This window comes from Leptopilina heterotoma, unplaced genomic scaffold (genome assembly GCF_015476425.1).
Source record: "Leptopilina heterotoma isolate Lh14 unplaced genomic scaffold, ASM1547642v1 Lhet_214, whole genome shotgun sequence".
Taxonomy (NCBI): domain Eukaryota; kingdom Metazoa; phylum Arthropoda; class Insecta; order Hymenoptera; family Figitidae; genus Leptopilina; species Leptopilina heterotoma.
This window is the reverse complement of record NW_025110932.1, coordinates 550,318-568,919: the sequence shown is the minus strand read 5'-3', so window position 1 is coordinate 568,919 and position 18,602 is coordinate 550,318. Positions and strand designations below refer to the sequence as shown.

General features: G+C 27.8%; 1 protein-coding gene across 2 annotated transcripts in view; it reads left to right on the top strand.

Annotated features, from left to right (window-relative positions):
* The first annotated feature begins 3,000 nt into the window (after nucleotides 1–3,000).
* Nucleotides 3,001–18,602, top strand: part of LOC122501754 (proton-coupled amino acid transporter-like protein pathetic) — a 29,618-nt gene continuing 14,016 nt past the window's right edge. The window contains exon 1 of one of the 2 annotated variants that reach the window (XM_043611472.1): nucleotides 3,001–3,351. In XM_043611472.1, coding sequence (XP_043467407.1) covers nucleotides 3,301–3,351 — 51 coding nt within the window. In that variant the 5' untranslated portion in view covers nucleotides 3,001–3,300. Of the gene's footprint in view, nucleotides 3,352–18,159; nucleotides 18,598–18,602 lie in introns of those variants that run through there. The other variant, XM_043611471.1, reaches the window with a different exon arrangement.

Here is an 18,602-nt window from a genome sequence, read left to right as displayed (position 1 = left end):
TTCAATTTTCTTAAAAAGCTAAAGAGTCAAACAACTATTTATTTGAATATAAAGAAATGTCTACAGAATTTAAAATACTGTTCATTACTCTTTTGTGTGAAAAGAGAAATTTTTGCTTCTGTCAATAGTGCCAATAATGATAAGCATTTTTAATCTTTTAATTTTATAAAGAAAAAGTGTTTCCATAAACATAAAAAAATACCAACAACGACATTCCTGAGTGTCTTGCTCTCCTTTCAGTTCTTGAGCAAGGTCAAATCTTTTGCACATTTCCGCGTGTCAGTCAAACAGATTCAACGTTCTTGCACGATCTCTTCAATAGAAATATAAAATATATATAATGAATATCATATTTATTATTTCACGAAAAATATAAAATAGTCATAATAACTTTTCTGTTTCATATGTTAAGCTTTTTTCATATGTTAATATTTTAAAAACTTTTTTAAAAACATACTGTTTTGAACTAGTTCTTTCTACTCCATAATGAAACCTCCGCATGTTGAATTTCAAAAAGCGCCCAACTTTTAATTTTCGAAAGTAAATATCAATTATTCTTAACCAATTAAGAGGAGTAAAATATTGCATGTATAATACAAATCTTGTTGATAAATGAAAATTAATTAAAAACACATTTTCAAGAGGTTCTGAACTGAGTTGTCTCTAAAATATAATCTAATCAATTCCCATCTGAAGTGTAAAATTTAAAGTATTTATAATTATATTCACTGTGTGTATATATTTTTAAAAATATAATACTTTAACCGTAAATCGAACTCGAGTCGGAAAATTCTAAGAAAAGGTGAAGTTGGTGCTCATTTGAACATAGGAATGTCACTGTACACCATCTAAAGAAAGGTGTAACGAGAAAACGAAGAAGAAGGAGAGAAGACTCATTAAATCAATCTCCAATCATTTTTTTCTTCCTCAGATAGAAAATTTCCAATTTTGATCTTCTTGACGCTTTTTGCCACTTTTGATCTTTTATGAATACAATAGATTTTTGTACAAAAAATAATTTTTTAAACACACAGTAAATAACATTTAAGGGTTGTCACGCTTTTGCACTTTTCAAATTCCCTGACTTTTCCAGGTTTTCCAGATTTAAAAACCAAATTTTTCAAGGTTTTAAAATAGATTTATATTTTCACAAATTAAATAATTGATTTCCAGACAAAACTTTGACTTTTTCCCTGACTCTAAAAAACTTTATTTTTAAATAAATATTTAATCATTATTATTTTTTCATAGAAATTAAGATTTTCAAAAATTTCAAATTCAATAACATATAAGAATACTATATATTATAAAACATGAAGAAAGCGATCACTCTGAGTCTTCGACTCAAACTGCTCCATTTCTTCATGTTTTATAATAATTAAATCTTGCTATTGTTACTGTAACTTCTTTAAAAATTATTTTCATTATTTCGATTATTCATTTCTAGAATTTTCAACTAAAATTCTTCTTTAAATCAATTTTTTAAAAATAATTTTTGAACAAGTTCTTTGAGAATTTACAAATTCTTTTTTTCTACAATTTAATTTTACGAAATATCGATTATTCTTCCATTCTTCAATTAAATATATTAGAAATTAAAAACATGAAATATTTAAAAATAAATTCCATTACACTTTTTAAGAAAATTTAATTCTTAATTAAAAGTGTGAAAAATTCAAATTTTCAAAGATTTAAATTTGACACCTTTTGAAAATTCAATTATTTCTAAAAATCTACGCTATCAATATTCAATTATAATATCTGTAAAATTTTAACTGAAATTCATTTTTAAATTAATATTTATTAGAAAATTCGACGAGAATTAAATTATTTAAATAGAAAAATAAACATTTTATGAATTAATTGAATGTTTCTTAAAATTGAATTTTCATAAAGAATTCAATCAACAAATTTTTAAATAATTGAATTCACTTGACAAATTTAAAAAAAAAATTTAAGAATAATTTTATTTTTCGAGAAATTTAATGAAAATTGGATTGAAAATAATTGAAATTCTTCGATGAGTTTCATTTTTTATGAAAATAATTGAATTTCGGATAAAAATTTTACTAAAATTTTTCGAAATAATTGAATTTAGGAGAAAAATTTTATTATTTATAAAGATAATTGAAATTTTGACAAATATTTTTGAAAATAATTAAATTCTTGAGACGAATTTTATTAAAATTGCTTTTTAAATAATTGAATTCTTTCGTTAAATTTTATTGAAATAGTAGACATTGAAAATAATAATTGAATTTTGACAAAATTTATTATTATTTTATTTATTAATTTATTAAAAAAAAATTTTAAGAATAATAATCATTTCTTATTAATCAGTACAAGGATTACAATAATCAAAAAAATTTTTCAATGCAGACACAATTTATTTTTATTATCCAACAAAATTGTTTAAAAAATCGAACACTTAGAATACAATAATACACAATGACCACGTGAAAGATAAGAATCCCAATACTGACAATTCATGAAGGGTGAGACATGTTTCGTGCGAAGTGTTCAGTTGGAAAAATTATTGTTCGTCGCAAACTATTATTTAAGGGGAAAGTGAAAATGTGGTGGTAGCGACGACGACGTCGAGCAACGTCGAGCGTCGGTTAGCGTCGCGGATAAAATAAGTGGTGGGGGGATAAGCGAGAGAGGGGGAAAGCGTGTGCGACCGACCGTAGAAGGGCTGCTCGACACGTTTTTGGTAGGGATAGTCGAAGATGGGGAGGGGGATGAAGAGGGGGATATTGTTTGAGAACCACCACTACCGCTGCCTCCCACATCGCCAACCTCGTTCGACTCCTCATTCCCTGTTGAGATCTCGCGCGATCACCGCTACAATATTTACACGGCGGTCAAATTTTTTTTTATATTTTAAATATCTCAAGTCTTATTTATTATTTATATAAGTTTATATTGAAAAAAAAATTATTTATTAATTATACTACATTATTCGACATAAATTAATGAAAATAGCGCGAGACGCCTATAATTACAAAAAAGATAAGAAATAATTAATAATAATTACAGGTTAATTAACAGGAGGAATTTTAAATCAAAAATTTCCCAAGAGATCTGATTAGAATTTTTATAGATTATAATTAATTATAATAATTGGTAATTTGTATACAGAAACAAACCAAAATTTTATTTTAAGCGACGTGTTAAAGAGGTGTTTGTGAATTGGATAAATATTTATAATCAAATTCTCAAAATTCAAAGTGTGATTGGAGAAGTGCTGAATTTGGGAGAAATAATTTTTGAGAAGCTAAAGGAGGAATAGTGTCGAGAATGTCGCACAAGAATCAAGGGACGACGCCAATACATGGGGGTAACTTTGCGGTAAGTTCAGTACTCTATCGATTGATAGAATTTTCTAATTTTGTTATATCATACTGTATAAGTACTAATAATTATAATTATTTCTAGTGTAACCTATTTACCTAAATTTACTTTTTTCCAATATTATCAAAATTTTCGAAAAATAATCAAAAATTTATTTTGAAATTTTAAAAACGATTTTTATTAATCAAGCACGTGCTTGCTGTGAAATTCTATTATTCGATACATGACAAGAAAATTAAAAAAATATGGAAAATAAATACGATTTTCACTTTAGTTTTAATTAATTTTAGCAAACGTTTGATTAAATCAACATTTTTCTTTTATTTAACTAATTTTTATAGTAGGAAAATGGCGTATGAAATATGTTAATCAGAACAGGAATAAGTAAAAAATATTTTAGAATCGCAATTATTGATTACTTTTCATGTCAGTAATTTAATCCTAGAAAGCATTTCCTAATTAAAATTTGCGTATATGAAATGTTTTTTCTGTCTTGTTATTTAAACTCTTTGATAATGAGGAAAAAGAAGTGTTTACCTTTTTTCTATAACGAAATGAAGTATCAAGCACATGTTCGTTTACCTCAAATAGAGGAAAATTTTGATATCGTAGAAAATACAATTTATTCTTTTAATATATAGATAATACAAATTACATTCTTATCTATTTTCAAAAGAAATTTTTATAAAGATTAAAATTTATTTACAAAGATGTGGACATTTAGTTGTGGCCTTAAAATTAAACATTTTGGATATTTCAAAATTCAAAATTTGACTAGCCACATGAAGAAAGAGATATAAAAATATCCATTAAAAAATATTTTCCATTTTACAAAATTAAAAAGAAAAAATTAAATCCTCTATTCAAGGCAAAACGATCATAAATATAACCTATAAACTTTTGGTCCTTTTCTTCATGTCAAGACACAAATAAATATATCTTAAAACTTGGAATACAATGTTGCCTCAAGGCCTACTTTTTTTTAATAACCTTTATTTTTCGTATAATAGAGCAAATGTTTGGGATTTATAAAGTGTTTGAAAAATATAAAAAAATATTGAAGGTATTTTTGTCCTGGGGTGACAATGTTTGACTTTCTGTCAATATAGGGAATACGTATTAAAGGCGTGGTTAAAAGGTGTTGAGGGCTCGATCTACCTTTCCATTTCATGGTACTTCAGTATTATACGAGAATACTTTTTCTTTAAGAAATTTTAAACGGAATATTTCTTTTCATATTTACGATAGGTCATAAATATTCTCCATCCAAATAGCTATATGAACAACTTTTCAGACAGGCCCTTTAATAAATTTCCGTTTCAATATATGCGCGCAACCTCTGTTTAAATTCTCTCAGATTTTAATTCATATGCGTACACATTTAGCTTTCCTTATTATTAGTGACATATTAATGGTAACGACTTATTTAAATTCCCCTTTAGAAAAAAATGCCCAAAAAGAAATTTGATGAATAGAGTTATAAAAAACATAAAAAAACAGTTTATGATGATTATGAGATTATAACGATCATTTGTTTTTACTATTTTTGGAAAAAATTAATTTTTTCGAACTTTCTTATAAAGTTTAAATATGGAAATAGTTTTAAATTCTCTTTCAGAAAGTTTTAAATGATAATACATAATAATAAAATAATACAAATAATAATTGAACTCAATATTCCTTATGTACCCAGCATCTCTGCCCATTGAGAAGGTGAATACCCTTAATTTTAAGTTATCTATTTACAATAACGCGTCTCAACCCTGTTCAGAAGTAAAAATCATATTTCGACAAATACTTTTCGATGCCTTTAATATACAAATCAACATTTTTAAAATATTATAATAATAATAATAATAATTATAATAAATGATAAATTTTTTTAAAAATGTAAAAATATAGAGTTTGTATGTTCCTTTATATAGCTAAGATAAAGATCTTCTTAGTCGATAAAAATTTAAAGTACATTATACATATACAAATTGATGGAAATAAATTTTTATCGATTCTACAATTTTGCACAATTGCTAACTAAAAAATTAAAAGTTTCCTCAAAATGAACTTATGATTTAACATCTTTTCAATGATGTCTGGTTCTAAGAAGCGCGTGCATTAAAATAGCCCCAATACCGCACACTTTGTATATTTTACATTGTTTTCTGCGTCTGTGAAAATTGACAAATAAAAATAGTCATTTTTTAAGACAAGTGTTCCTAAAAACATTTACGTTTATTTGCAGTATTATTAGTATTCTTTGAAAGAGTATTAAAAAAAAATAGCCAGACTTTTCTGCACGTCCTTAGAAATGGAATAAAATTATTGAAAAAGAAACTATAGGTAAAGTCGTATTTAAAGAAAAAAAAAACATGTCACACTTCAGTAGATAATAGATGAATAATTCATTTGATTCACAGAAGAACACACACGTTTATTGAATAAAAAAAATAATTGAATCGAAGATGTATATCATTTTCTTTTATTATTTCCCGTTATATTCTCCTAAGCAATTTCATATACAATTTTTACAAAAAGAAAAAATGCGAGTACCTACAATTGGTAGAAATTCATCTTCTATCAAATATAATTAATATAATTAAAAATTGTGTTGAAAAGTAGTTCCAGCGGAATATTTTTCATGCGCTGTAAGATTGTACATGTATAAAAAAGGGATGAGTTTGTAATGAAATGATAGCTTCTCAATATAATCTTATCCATTAAGAGGAAGTGATAACGGAAGAAAACATGGTTTTGTTGGCCAGACGCAGACATGACGTCATTTTCCGTTCTATAGGTATTATAGTGCCTTATGTAAAGTTCGATGATAACGTCATTGGTATTACAATAGATTTTAATACCATTCTTGAGTTCAATATTATCGATTTCCAATAACAGATTTTGAGTCAATTATTTACAAACAAAAATTATCGTACTTGCGATAAACACGTCTGTGGTCAGGGAATTTTTCACGTTTCTTTTAAAGAAATTTATAAGACTTTTATTCATTTTAATAATGAATTTATTAATAAATTTATTATTATAGCAAATTTTCGATGTCATTAAATCAATAAACGTTTTACTTTCTTTAAAATCCATAAATGAAAATTTTCAACAGTATGAATCACCAATAACGGTTTTATATATCAATTACTCAACATTACGAGATAATTTCCTGTTTTATCGAAAATAGAAAAAACATAGATTCCACTATTTTCTTTTTTAATAAATTATATCGTCAAGTCATTGTCATTGACTAGGCGTTATTTTAGAACTTATTCATTGTGTATATATAATGTATATTATATATTGTGTTCGTTGCACAATTTCGTAGTAAAAATCACGTAACGTTGTGCTGATAGTCTAGTCACTTTTAGAGATAACATTTATTGAAAATTAGTAGACATATACGGTTCTAAATTCTTCTCAAATTAAAAAATGCTATTCAAAACAAGGTGCAATTTTATAGCAATTTTTAATAATATTCTTCTTTTCCCTTTTTAAATTTTTTTTTTAATGACTTTCGATCCAAGGGAAAAATGAAATTAAAATGAAGAAAATTGAAATCATATGTTCGCTCAATAATGATGGCGCGACGCCACGATGCCTAAAGACACCGCAAACACGTGGATAGCTCGTGCGCATGCACTTCAAACCTTTTTAAAATTAGACGATAAAAGTTTCAAGAATATATTTTTACACCAAAAAATAATTTATAAATATTGTATTAACTTGAAACTTATTTAGCAGTACTTTTAAGTCAACTTCCTATGGACTTAAATATTACAGAACAAACAGACTTATTTTAGAATAAGTATTAAAGACTTTCTTGTATTTTAATAATACATATAATATCTTGGAAGTTTTTTTAAGCAACTTGAATAGTGTTTTATTGAAACGATAAGATATTTTTCACATCATCAATTTTTTGGTATATACTTATAAGCATTTATTTTAGAAATATTATATATCTCTTGATAAAATATAAGCAAACACATTTTTTTATTGATTTTACAATAAATTATTATCTGTAAACAATATATAATTTGTTGGATAATTATCAATTACCTATATTGCTTTATAAAAGAAAAAGAATCGTCTTTTGTAAGATTTTTGATAATAAAAAGTTAATACATTTTTATTGTTAAGTAGATAAACTTTGGATTAGAATTAAATCGTGTTTTGCTTTTGAATTGGTTAATGTTACTAATACATTACACTGAGAAAACAATATATTTGAATCAAATCTAACTATCTTTGTTTTACAGTCAATTATTTTTGAATTAAACATAATAGTTTTGATTCAATACAATATAATAAGTTTGATTCAATAAAAATTACGTTTAATTCAATTATAAAATTTGTGTAATTCAAACATATTTTTTGTCAGGCTACTTATTCTTGGTTTAAAATTTTTTTTTCTATTACTGTATAATTATTACTATTATTTCTAATAAATTATAATTATCATTTAAATTACGCTTGTTTGTTTCACTGTTTTTCTATTTTATTTGTTATTCTGCCAACAATATTCAATTTTAAAAATTTTAAATCTCTTTACACGTATTTTTAAGCGCCAGCAATAGAAATAGATTCTTTGAAACACGTTCAATTTTATTGACAGTTATGTAATTTCTAGTGAAGTTGATAAATCATTTTCAGGAGAATTTAATACTTTATGTGTGACATTCCATTGGCTTGATAATTTTACGATTTGGAGACTTTTTGCATTTTAAAAAGTTATACCTTCAAATATTAATATTCAGAACGATTTTTTCTCTTTTATAGACGAGGAACACTTTTGCTAATTTTAATATAATTATTATTTAATTATGATATTATTCTATTTTTGTATTATTTTTTTGAGTAAACTTAAAGTAATTTTGTAAATTGTAACATATATATATATATATAGAAATAGAAGCAGTTAAGTGATTGATTTTCTGACTGTGGTGTCAACGTTCGCGAAGCCGCTTAAAATTTCCAAAGCTTTCAAGTCTGTAGAATTCGATTTACAGTTGTATATATATATATTATTATTTATATTGGCTAATCAATAATGAGTCGCGTGACTGTTTCTCTTCTTCTTACGTCACTTTATCTCATATGTGAGCGATAAAAGTCCTTGTGCGTGCACGCAATATCATTGAACCAGATTGTATATAAATAAACAAAGCGCGAAAGAAAATTATTTAGAAATGAAAAAAAGGACAAAATTTTTCATTATAAAATTAATGTACTTTATTCATTGAATAAAGACAAATTAACATCCTGAAGAGAAATTGAGGGTTCTCGTGTATAAAAGTTAATCTTCATTTTAGAGAAAGAAAGGAACGAATAGAAATTGCAGGCGAAAGGAAGAGAGCGCTTGTTCGTTTGCTTTTGCGCACCAGGCGCTCTCTAAGGTGCGGAAATTTCCATGACGCTTTTTGTTCAGGCTCATTCAGACTTTGTATATATACACCCATACATACATTTGCAATGAAAGATAACATAACAATAATTATTCTATTGAGTAACCTTGCTCATTTGTTGAAAATCAACATTTTGTTCTTTAACCAATTTTCTTCGGAATACATTATTGATAGGTAAATTTATCGATTTCCATAAACGCTTTGCTATTTTTTAAACACTTAAAGATATAAAAAAGTTAAGTCAGAAAACTCGAGAATTGGCAAAAATTGGCAAGATTTATATATACATTAAAGGAGAGCAACCTTTTAATGTTTTATAAGAAAAAGTGTGCCGGTTTTGTATCGACAAAAATGGACTCTAGTTCCGCAGGAGTTCCGAGCTTAGCGCCTCTTATGGGAGAGTGAGAAAATATTGATTCTTTGTTTGTCAATATAACGCGTTGTTAACCTAACGAATCAATAAAGAAAAATATTCACAAAAGAGATAAAAAGTATTCCACACAATTCTTCGTAGGAAATGGAAAAAATAGGAGATGTTTGCGCAAAAGCGCCGTAGTTTCGCTATTCTTCCGCAAGAGGCGCCTACTTTCTTTTTTTGTCGAAAAACATTAGCACTTCTTATTTGTTCTTATTTTCGCTCAACCCTTTATTCATAATGAAAGGCCTATAAATTCTAGATAGCTTATCTTAAAATCTAGGATTCATAATAATCTTAAAGGTATGTCAAAGTCACTTTTCTGTTAATGTAGCTTCTGCAACATTTTTGGCATTAAATTTTGAAATTTTCTACCAACTATAAAAATGATAAAAACTATTCATTACTTACTGTGTCATTAACAAAGTTAAAAAACCGATTTCGTAACACATTTCCTGAATAACCTCGTATTATATACAATGTTGGGGAAAAAGTTCTGTTCCGGATGATATAAATTAATTTCGATAAAAAGTGTCAAGAAGAAAAATACTCATAGTGACGTAACTCAATCACATATATATGATACAACTTACAAGCTCTACAAGACAAATTGTAATAAAACTGACAATAAAAGTTATATATAGAGAAAATAGCGTCAATTTACAAAAGCATCACCTTAGCAATAAAAGGTGTTTCAAAATTCCGATTCGAAAATTGTTCGCTCAAAAGATTTGTCCTTCCAGGTTGAAGACATCATCCATTAACCTTTTTGTTTGCGGTCAAATTACATGCAACTTTATACCAACTCTATAAGGTCAAGGCGTTTAAACGTTTGACAAATATTAAGGATGACTGATTTCTTCGAGTTCACTTCCGACAATTATGCACTAGTGCAAATCAGACATAATTTTTCCGAATTAATGTCGTTATGTATTGTTGCGATCATTATTGGTCTTAATGCCGAGAGACAAAACTCGATCTAAATGTAATTATGCTGATTTTGCTGATGTAACATGTCCACGTCTATTTGAAAACGAGTTCCTTCTGGGTAGTTCTAGTTCAAAGTATAAATTATTAGCATCATTCATGCGTTAACTATTCCTCATTTCAGACATGCGGTTTGAAAAAGGTGGCTTTGTGTTTGCTATACCTTTGGATGTTAATGAATAGCGTTGTGTAAATAGGTGCACGACTTTTTAAACATCAACTCGGAATCCTTGAAATGTGAAAATTTTCACTTTGTTCGAAATTTTTTGTTGTCAAATGCTTTTTTATATTCGGATCGTAATTTTTTTATCACGGTTGTAATAAATTTATCGTCATATACTTTTTTCCCCGAAGTGGTTAATTTTTACAGTCCACGTGCTTTCAATATGTGGACGACCTTGGAGATGGAAAGAAGCGATTCTAATTTCTGGCACAGTGTGCGTTATTCTATAAGAAACACTTGTGATCACTTGTGATATAGCGAAACATACATATATATTGTTGTGTCATACAATATATAGAATGTACCGTTAAGCGCACGAGTGTTGAGATCATAGACCCAGTAGATAATGTCTTCATAGACAGGAAACTGAAAATTGCATACATACAAAGAGGAATAATTTTATTTTAAGATTAGGAAAATCTAAGCAAGTTAATTTTCTGATTTTAGTCGCAAGATGATTTCTGTTGTGTAAATTAATCTTGAAGTTTTGTGAAAATTCATAGAGGTCGCTACTACCTCCAATAGTTTATTTCTTTATAGCGTTCGTTAATGTACTGAAGGTAACTTGACAAACCTAAAAAATAAAAAATCTTATACATGAGAAGAAAACTAATTATTCCAATTTACGTCTCTTTTCATGTATAAATATTGAGCGCGTCTATTGAAACTCGTATGTGAGCCATCATGGAAAGAATTCGCAAAAAAAGTCGGTGGATTCTCCTTTTAAAGAGGTGAAAGTAAATTGTTGTCATCCATCGAAGATCCAGGTAGCCCAACACAGGTATTGCATCTATCAATCCTCTTTGAAACTTGTGATGATGTGTTGGACCTGTATATACGTACACAAACGTATCATCGTCATTACAAAAGCAAATGTGGAAGAATTCAGGTCTTGATACACATTGGCATGTCCATATAGTCTTTTTGGAATGAAACTACTTTTTAATGATTAAAAAAAAAGATACGGTTATTAGTGTTTTGCGATCGGGCCTTTTCTTCTTGATTTGTTGCTCCGCTTTTGTCAAAACTTTCGATTTCGCATTATTCATGAGTTGGAATACAGATCAGTTTATACATCAAAGAGAAGAGCTGATTCTGAAAAGAGAATTTTGTCATAGAGAAAGTCAATTGTAAAAACTACTTTTGTTACACATTTAACCCTATATCTTGACTTATTCTCAATATTTGGTTATTCGCATTTTGTCTCATTATATATACACTTTGATATTTTCGCACTATGTTGATGAAAATAAATCACGTCTCTAATAAATTATCTCATATATATACATTGAATGTGATTACATTAAAGATATATCTTAATGTAAACATTATTATTAAAATTAACATGATATCTTTTCTTAGATTAAAAGTTTATCGCGCATATTTAATTAATTTCAAATTCAACACACAATTTTTGTCTAAGCACCAAAAGAAAAGGAATTTTTATTGTATATAATAAAAGAATGATGAGGGTAAATTGATGTGAAACATAAATGCCCTTGATCTTAATGGTCTGTGATCAGTGTCAGACTGATGTGCGTATAATACGGGCAATTTAAGACTATAATTTACACACAAGACGTGCTGCGTCAAATAATTGAGTCTTCGAAATTTATACGATTGTGACACATTGCAAAATTAGTATGAGTGTGTTGTATTCCTGCTATAAAAATTAATCACTTAATTATGTCATTTGTAGCAATTTAAGAAATGACTACATCGTATCATGACAATCCTGTTTATTCAAATATGTCTACAAAATCATTTCTGCCGAATACGTTTCATGTTAGGCTCTTCATATGTTTCCAAGTGGATGATTTTTAAGTTCAAGAACGTTTAGTTTCTATACGGAAAAATCTGTATTTCTAGATTTTTAATCCTTTTCTGTATCTTCTCCAAGTGCCCGATTCATATAATGTTCTAAAACATCTAAAAAATTATTTTTCTAATTACACATATTGTATATACATTTCGACAGTTCTTAAATTTTTTGTCTCCTCTTTTATCTTCTCCCGAGGGTAAATTGCGTGTAACTAATGAACTAAAGCGCATAATGAATGTTAAATGCAAAGCACATGAACATTCGAGGCACTAAATTTGTGCCTTCACAACCTGTCGAAGGAACTCCGAACAGATACAAAGAGATTGTATTTGTGCGTGTTTGTGCAATCTAAAAGCTGCAATCTTAACATCCATTGGGAGAATAAGACATGATTATAAATTTAACCACACATGAGAATATAGTGTGTAATAGAATTTTGCATATGAAAACGAAAAACGAATATGTGCATGTTTTAGATATTGTCAAGAACATTAACATATAATACGACTATGTAGTATAATGAAGAAGATAAAAATTGATAAACTGTGAAGATTAACACTCGGGTGCACGTGTTCGCGTCAATAATAAATTCATTTGGCTTGTAATGAATGAATCGTTCTCGAATGTATGACCTTGATAGTAGTGTTTCGATACACAAATATATTTGTATCAGTGAAGAAGAAATCGTGTTTATTAAAGAAGACCCGCTATTTTATTAGCGGTCGGCGACCGTTCGAATTTATCCCGGCAGCACGCGTCAAAGTCTCTCTCTCTCTCTCCTTTTTTCTTTCTCAATTCATGCGAATCATCATTGTCAAAGTCCAGGTCGCACACGGAATTAAAAAGGTCACCGTGCTCGATTACAATATTGAGTCGATAATTTATTTCTGTGATGTAGATGGAGGAGGATGAGGCGCCCTCATTGGTTATGCTTATAGGTCTATAACACTGTTATATCGCGAGAGTGATATGAGGATGTGACGTAGAGGCTAGTTTCGTGTTAATTCGTAGTCATTGCGTCAACCGCCTTTTATTAAACATACAATTTGCAAATCTTTCTATATATATATATGTCACAGGATTCGCGAAACGACCTGATTTTCATATTTCATTAGCATCAATAATCTTTTAATGTCGAGCAAATATAATTTTATCGGTTCAATTATTTATCATTCAATTTATTTTTTTATACTTAATTTATTTATTTCACTCATGATTGCTCATGATTTTCCCAAAATCCCAACTCGGACCTTAAAGATTGATTTCTGGACTACTTTTAGAAAGAAAATTATTTGCTAAATAAGATATATCGAAAGGAATAAATTAAATTGTCACGAATCGTTAAATAAGTAAGAACAACAGTTTCATTCATTTAAATGATAAAGATCAATAAAATGATAACGCGTTGAAAATAGAATATTTAAATTTTTAACTATCTAGTCTTATATTGCGAATATAAATAGAATTCTCAGAAAAGGTTTGATTTCTTAACTTGATGGTCGACATACATATTTAATATTGGAAAAATTTATGAAATAATCTTAAATCTTTTATAAGTAAAAGTTTAGGAAACGTCTGTATTTCTCTTTTTTAATATATCGATCGTTGGAATATTACAGGATATAAATATGATAGACTATATTTACGATGCTAAAACAACAAGAATATAGTTTTGTTTGTTCAATTAAAAAAAAAATTAAGGATTGGATCAATAAATTATATTTGACATGAGAAATAAAAAAAAATAGAGTACTTGTAGTGTATTGCAGTGATCACAGAGTGTTACCTATTCACCTTTTTGTACCTATTTTGAAATTTGGTACCTTTTGTACCTATTTTGATAATTTGTTACCTTTTTTACCTATTTTCAGTTATCACAGTAAGTTTTAAAAATTATTTTTTATTTTATAATTATTTTTCTGCGTTTGAATATCTTTTTTCTTATACATAAAATTAACTCTTATTTAATAAGCATTAAAATAAAGCATTAATTAATCGGTTGGACGTGTGGTCATTTTTTCTCCCGTTGGACGATGTAATTTTATATTTTTTGCTAAAAATTCAGAATCAATGCATAATGCTTTAAAAGAAGCAGTGAAAAATCATGCTTAAGAGATCGTCATCAAAGAAATGCAGGGTTGCCACAGACCTGGAAAACCTTGAATTGTCAGGGAATTTTATAAATAATTCTCATTCTGAAAATTCAATTTTTTCTATTTGAATATTCAAAATCTCAAGTTTTCAAGTTGTCATTGTACAATATCTTTTTGATTTTAAATTCAGTGTTTACAGTTGAAATCTAAATCATTTCTAAAGTTTAGTTATTTCTGGTCAATATTTTCCTTTGCATAATTTTAAAATTAATATTTTTAAATGCATTTTAGAAACTCAAAATGTTATTAAAATGATTAAAATACTCGTTTAATTGTGAAAAATTGTGAACAAAACTAAATTTTTTAATTCTTATTTTTATCTATATTTTTTCGTTTACTTTAAACTATGTAAGTGTGATGCGCTCTGAAGAAAGGTACTTTAGAAGCAAAAGATTGTAGGTTATGGTTGTAATTTTTTGAATGAAATTACACAAAGGGGATTAACTCTCAATATAAAAAACTGATATTAAAATCTTCATTACAACTATCATAATAAATCAAAATTAAATTTGGTTTTACAAAATTAAACAAAAACTTTTAATTTTTTACTTTTAATTAAGTTAAAAATAACACAAACAAAGATTTGCTTCTAAGGTTTTCATAGGACTTTTCTTCGGAGTGTATCACAAATAATCTAGCAAAGTTTAACTTTAATTTCAATTATTCATAAAATTAAAAATTAATTACTTATGTTATTTATAATTTACTTCGAGATTTTTAAATTTTTTGTCGTAATTAGAAAAAAATTTATAAAAACGATTTCACCATTGGGTCTGGAATTTTTTAAGAAATGATCTGGAAATCCTGGAAAAGTCATGGAATTTTAAAATCTGTTTTGTGGCAACCCTGAAATAAATAGATTTGGAATAAATTTTGATTATATATATTTTACAAATATATAAAATTTATAATGATATATTTAGATATTTGAAAAAAATACTTTCTCTTAACAATAAAAATGTTAATAAACCTTAAATTACATGTTTATTCGTGTTTTACAGTACTTTTATTGTTACCTATTTGTTACCTATTTTCGAAAAAAATTGTACCTTTTCACCTTTTTTAATAATAATAGGTACTGTGATCCCTGGTATTGTAATCTATATTTTAACGACTAGCGTAACAAGACATTGAGTTCAGTGGACCTGCGTTATCATTACTTATAATGTTGTCATCATTTACAGTTCAATAACGTTATAAATTTGATATTTATTATTATTATTATTATTATCATTATGAGAATTACAATTTTTAATTTGTAAAATATATTAAATTTAATGAGTAATTTTTCACTTGTTAATGTTTTCCTAGAGGATATAAATTTTTCCAGAATTGTCCTTCTATTAAAATAATTTTACTATTAGGGCCAGTTACACTAAAAATACACGACAAAGAGAGATCTCGATTACGTTTCAAGGTCTTGATCGGGGTCCCCTTGTTTTTTTCATTTTTTTTTCTTTAAATCCTTTAATGTTATTCCCCCTCAACGTGCCTCACCCATAAAATCCCCTTCCTGTTTTTTCTCTCCACTTTTTCTTGCCCTTGTAGTTTACCAGTTATCATATGTTCACACACGCACGCGGGATCGAAACTGGTTATATGCCTACCTAGAGGTTGCTCCAAAAATAATCTCAGAAACTTTTCAATTATTTTTTTCCCTCCATATATATTTATTTAAAAAAAAAATGTTACGAAGACTATACAGTTGATGTCATTAGCAATAAAAAATTTATTCTCATGAGTCATTAAAAAAAATAAGTCTTTCGGAAAAAACAATTATAAATTTATGTTTTCTTCTTGTGACCAATTTATAAATATTTTTTGAGAATAGTGTGTTTTGTTAATTTTTTTTTAATGTCGATTGCGGAAATGGAAAGTGTCTGGCAGACGTAAAATATAATTTGGGAAAGACAGTTTTACGGATGTGTGGAAGTGAAGAAGGGGGGAAAGGGAGAAGTACCGGTCAAATATAATTTTTGGCAACCGAGAGAAACGTATAATCATCTCTCGGTTCACCATCGAAAGTTTCTGCATTCTGCTAGTGAGGACGCACGTTTCGAAAATAGATGCCCAGATCGACCTACTGGAACCACATCAAGAGTTAAATCGAAACGAGAATAATTATTGCGAGAACAGAGAGAAACGTCTAACATTAGACGACCCGTGTGTGTTGTCAAAATGTCAAAGTTATTTATTATATCCCACTTTTAATTAATAATCTGTCTTCCGACTTGTTGTGCAAAAGAAAATTAATATAAAACCTATTTTCTTCTTTAGAAATATTTTCAGTTTTATGTCAAGTCAAAAATTTTTGATATTTTGAAACTAAAATTTCGAATTATCTGAAATTTTTAATCTTTGCGAAACTTAAAAACTAATGAAGAAAGCAGAATAACGTTTACTAAAGTAAAGTAGGTAATAGAAGAAAATGCAAAAGTATCCCTCTCTTTCTTCGTCTCATGCTTTTCGTTCGTAGATGGCGCCACTGAGTCCTTTTGAATTAGTTCAATACGCATAAAAATGAAATCATGTTAATGTTACAAATAGTGTCATAAATTGTTATTAGGGCTCGAACCAGTGAAAGTATTTAAACATTTTACTTAAAACTATAAATTACATTTTTCATTATTATAAAACATGAAGAAATCGATCTTCATGTTTTATAATAATGAAAAATTTGCAATTTCAGCGACCTTTTTAAAAAAACGGACTTTTACGGGATATACGGACCTAGTTCAAGTCCTGCGTTATTCATCGAAGAAATAAAAAATAAGAATTAATAATTCTGTTTTCATAAATGAATTATCTTCAGCAATTATAAACATCACGGGCACCAATTAGAATTAGGAAAAATATTTATCTACTCGACATATTCAGAATTCCTGTGCTGATATAAAGCAACTTTTATACGTTTCTCACATCATGCTAAAATAAAAAATACATAAGAAAAAACGCTTATAATTTCATTGGCAAAGACAGGAATTTATCTATATAATTTAGAAAAACTATTTTTCCTCCTAAATAAGACTATATATTCTCGGAATATAAAATAAATTTATTTACAACTTTTTAAAAATCTTTTGCAAAACCACAAAGTAAACGTGAATAACAAACTGAAAATATATTTTTAAATTGTCACAATGTAGAATTCATTATTCACACTTTTTCTATTTATGAAAATTTATCACTAATATTTGTTGAAGATATTTTTTGGAAAAGTGTTTATTTTTTTGTACATAGAAACTAATGTATTAGAAAAATATTTTCTAGCAAAATGTTTTTTTATGGAACAGGAATAATATCAATATTGTGTAGAAACACGTGAATGACGTTTGCTAATGTTGTTCTTATCAGTTGTAATGATAGTTAACTGTACATTAAATGCAGTAACAGTGGCATCTGATAAAATAGTTGGAACAATGACACATGAAATATATATTTTAACCACGTTTTTAAAAATTTTGAATTAGGTATAAGATTTTGAATTTATCATTTTTCTTGTCGACTCTTTAAAAATATTTTGAATTGTGCGAGGTATTTTTAGAGTCACTTATCACTAAAAGCACTATTTTCACATTAGCATTTACCTGTCGATACACAAATGATTTTATTTTTTCTTTGAAAAAAAATGAAGAAGCGCTAGTTGCAGGTGGACAGAAAATAAACGTTTACGTCAGTTGTTGAAGCACATAGTGGTGTAAGGTCAGGAGGTAGTCTCCGCTATGACGATGCACACTATGGATAAGATTAGGTTCTTCCACCTCATAAAAGAGGTAAACGTCGACGGGAGCTAGATGAGAACGCGTCTGTTTGCTCTTCCTCTATGTTCGCGCGTACTCTCGTTTTGCGTATATAAAAGAGTCGTCCTCGGGACATTCTCAAAGACGAATTGGCAGTGATCCGGGATTTTCTGCGTCGCGCTACTTGTGCCGAATAGTGACAAATACCCCTTAAACTTTTTACTCCCTTTGTTCAGTTTTTGTTTTTGGGAAATACTCGAATAACACGAATGATTGGATCTTAGTTTCTTGTATAGTTGAACTGAAATTTAGGATATGTGTAGTACATTTGTTAATATATGATGGTGTAATGATTAGGAAGATGATGCTGTGAAGAAGATCCAATCTGAATGAGAAGTGTTTTAAGCTACAAAAATGGGGAATTCTAATAGAGAAGCTGATGTTGAGATGAACGCCCTGTCTGCTGCTTTTCCTGGTGATCGACCGCATGTCATGGTTAT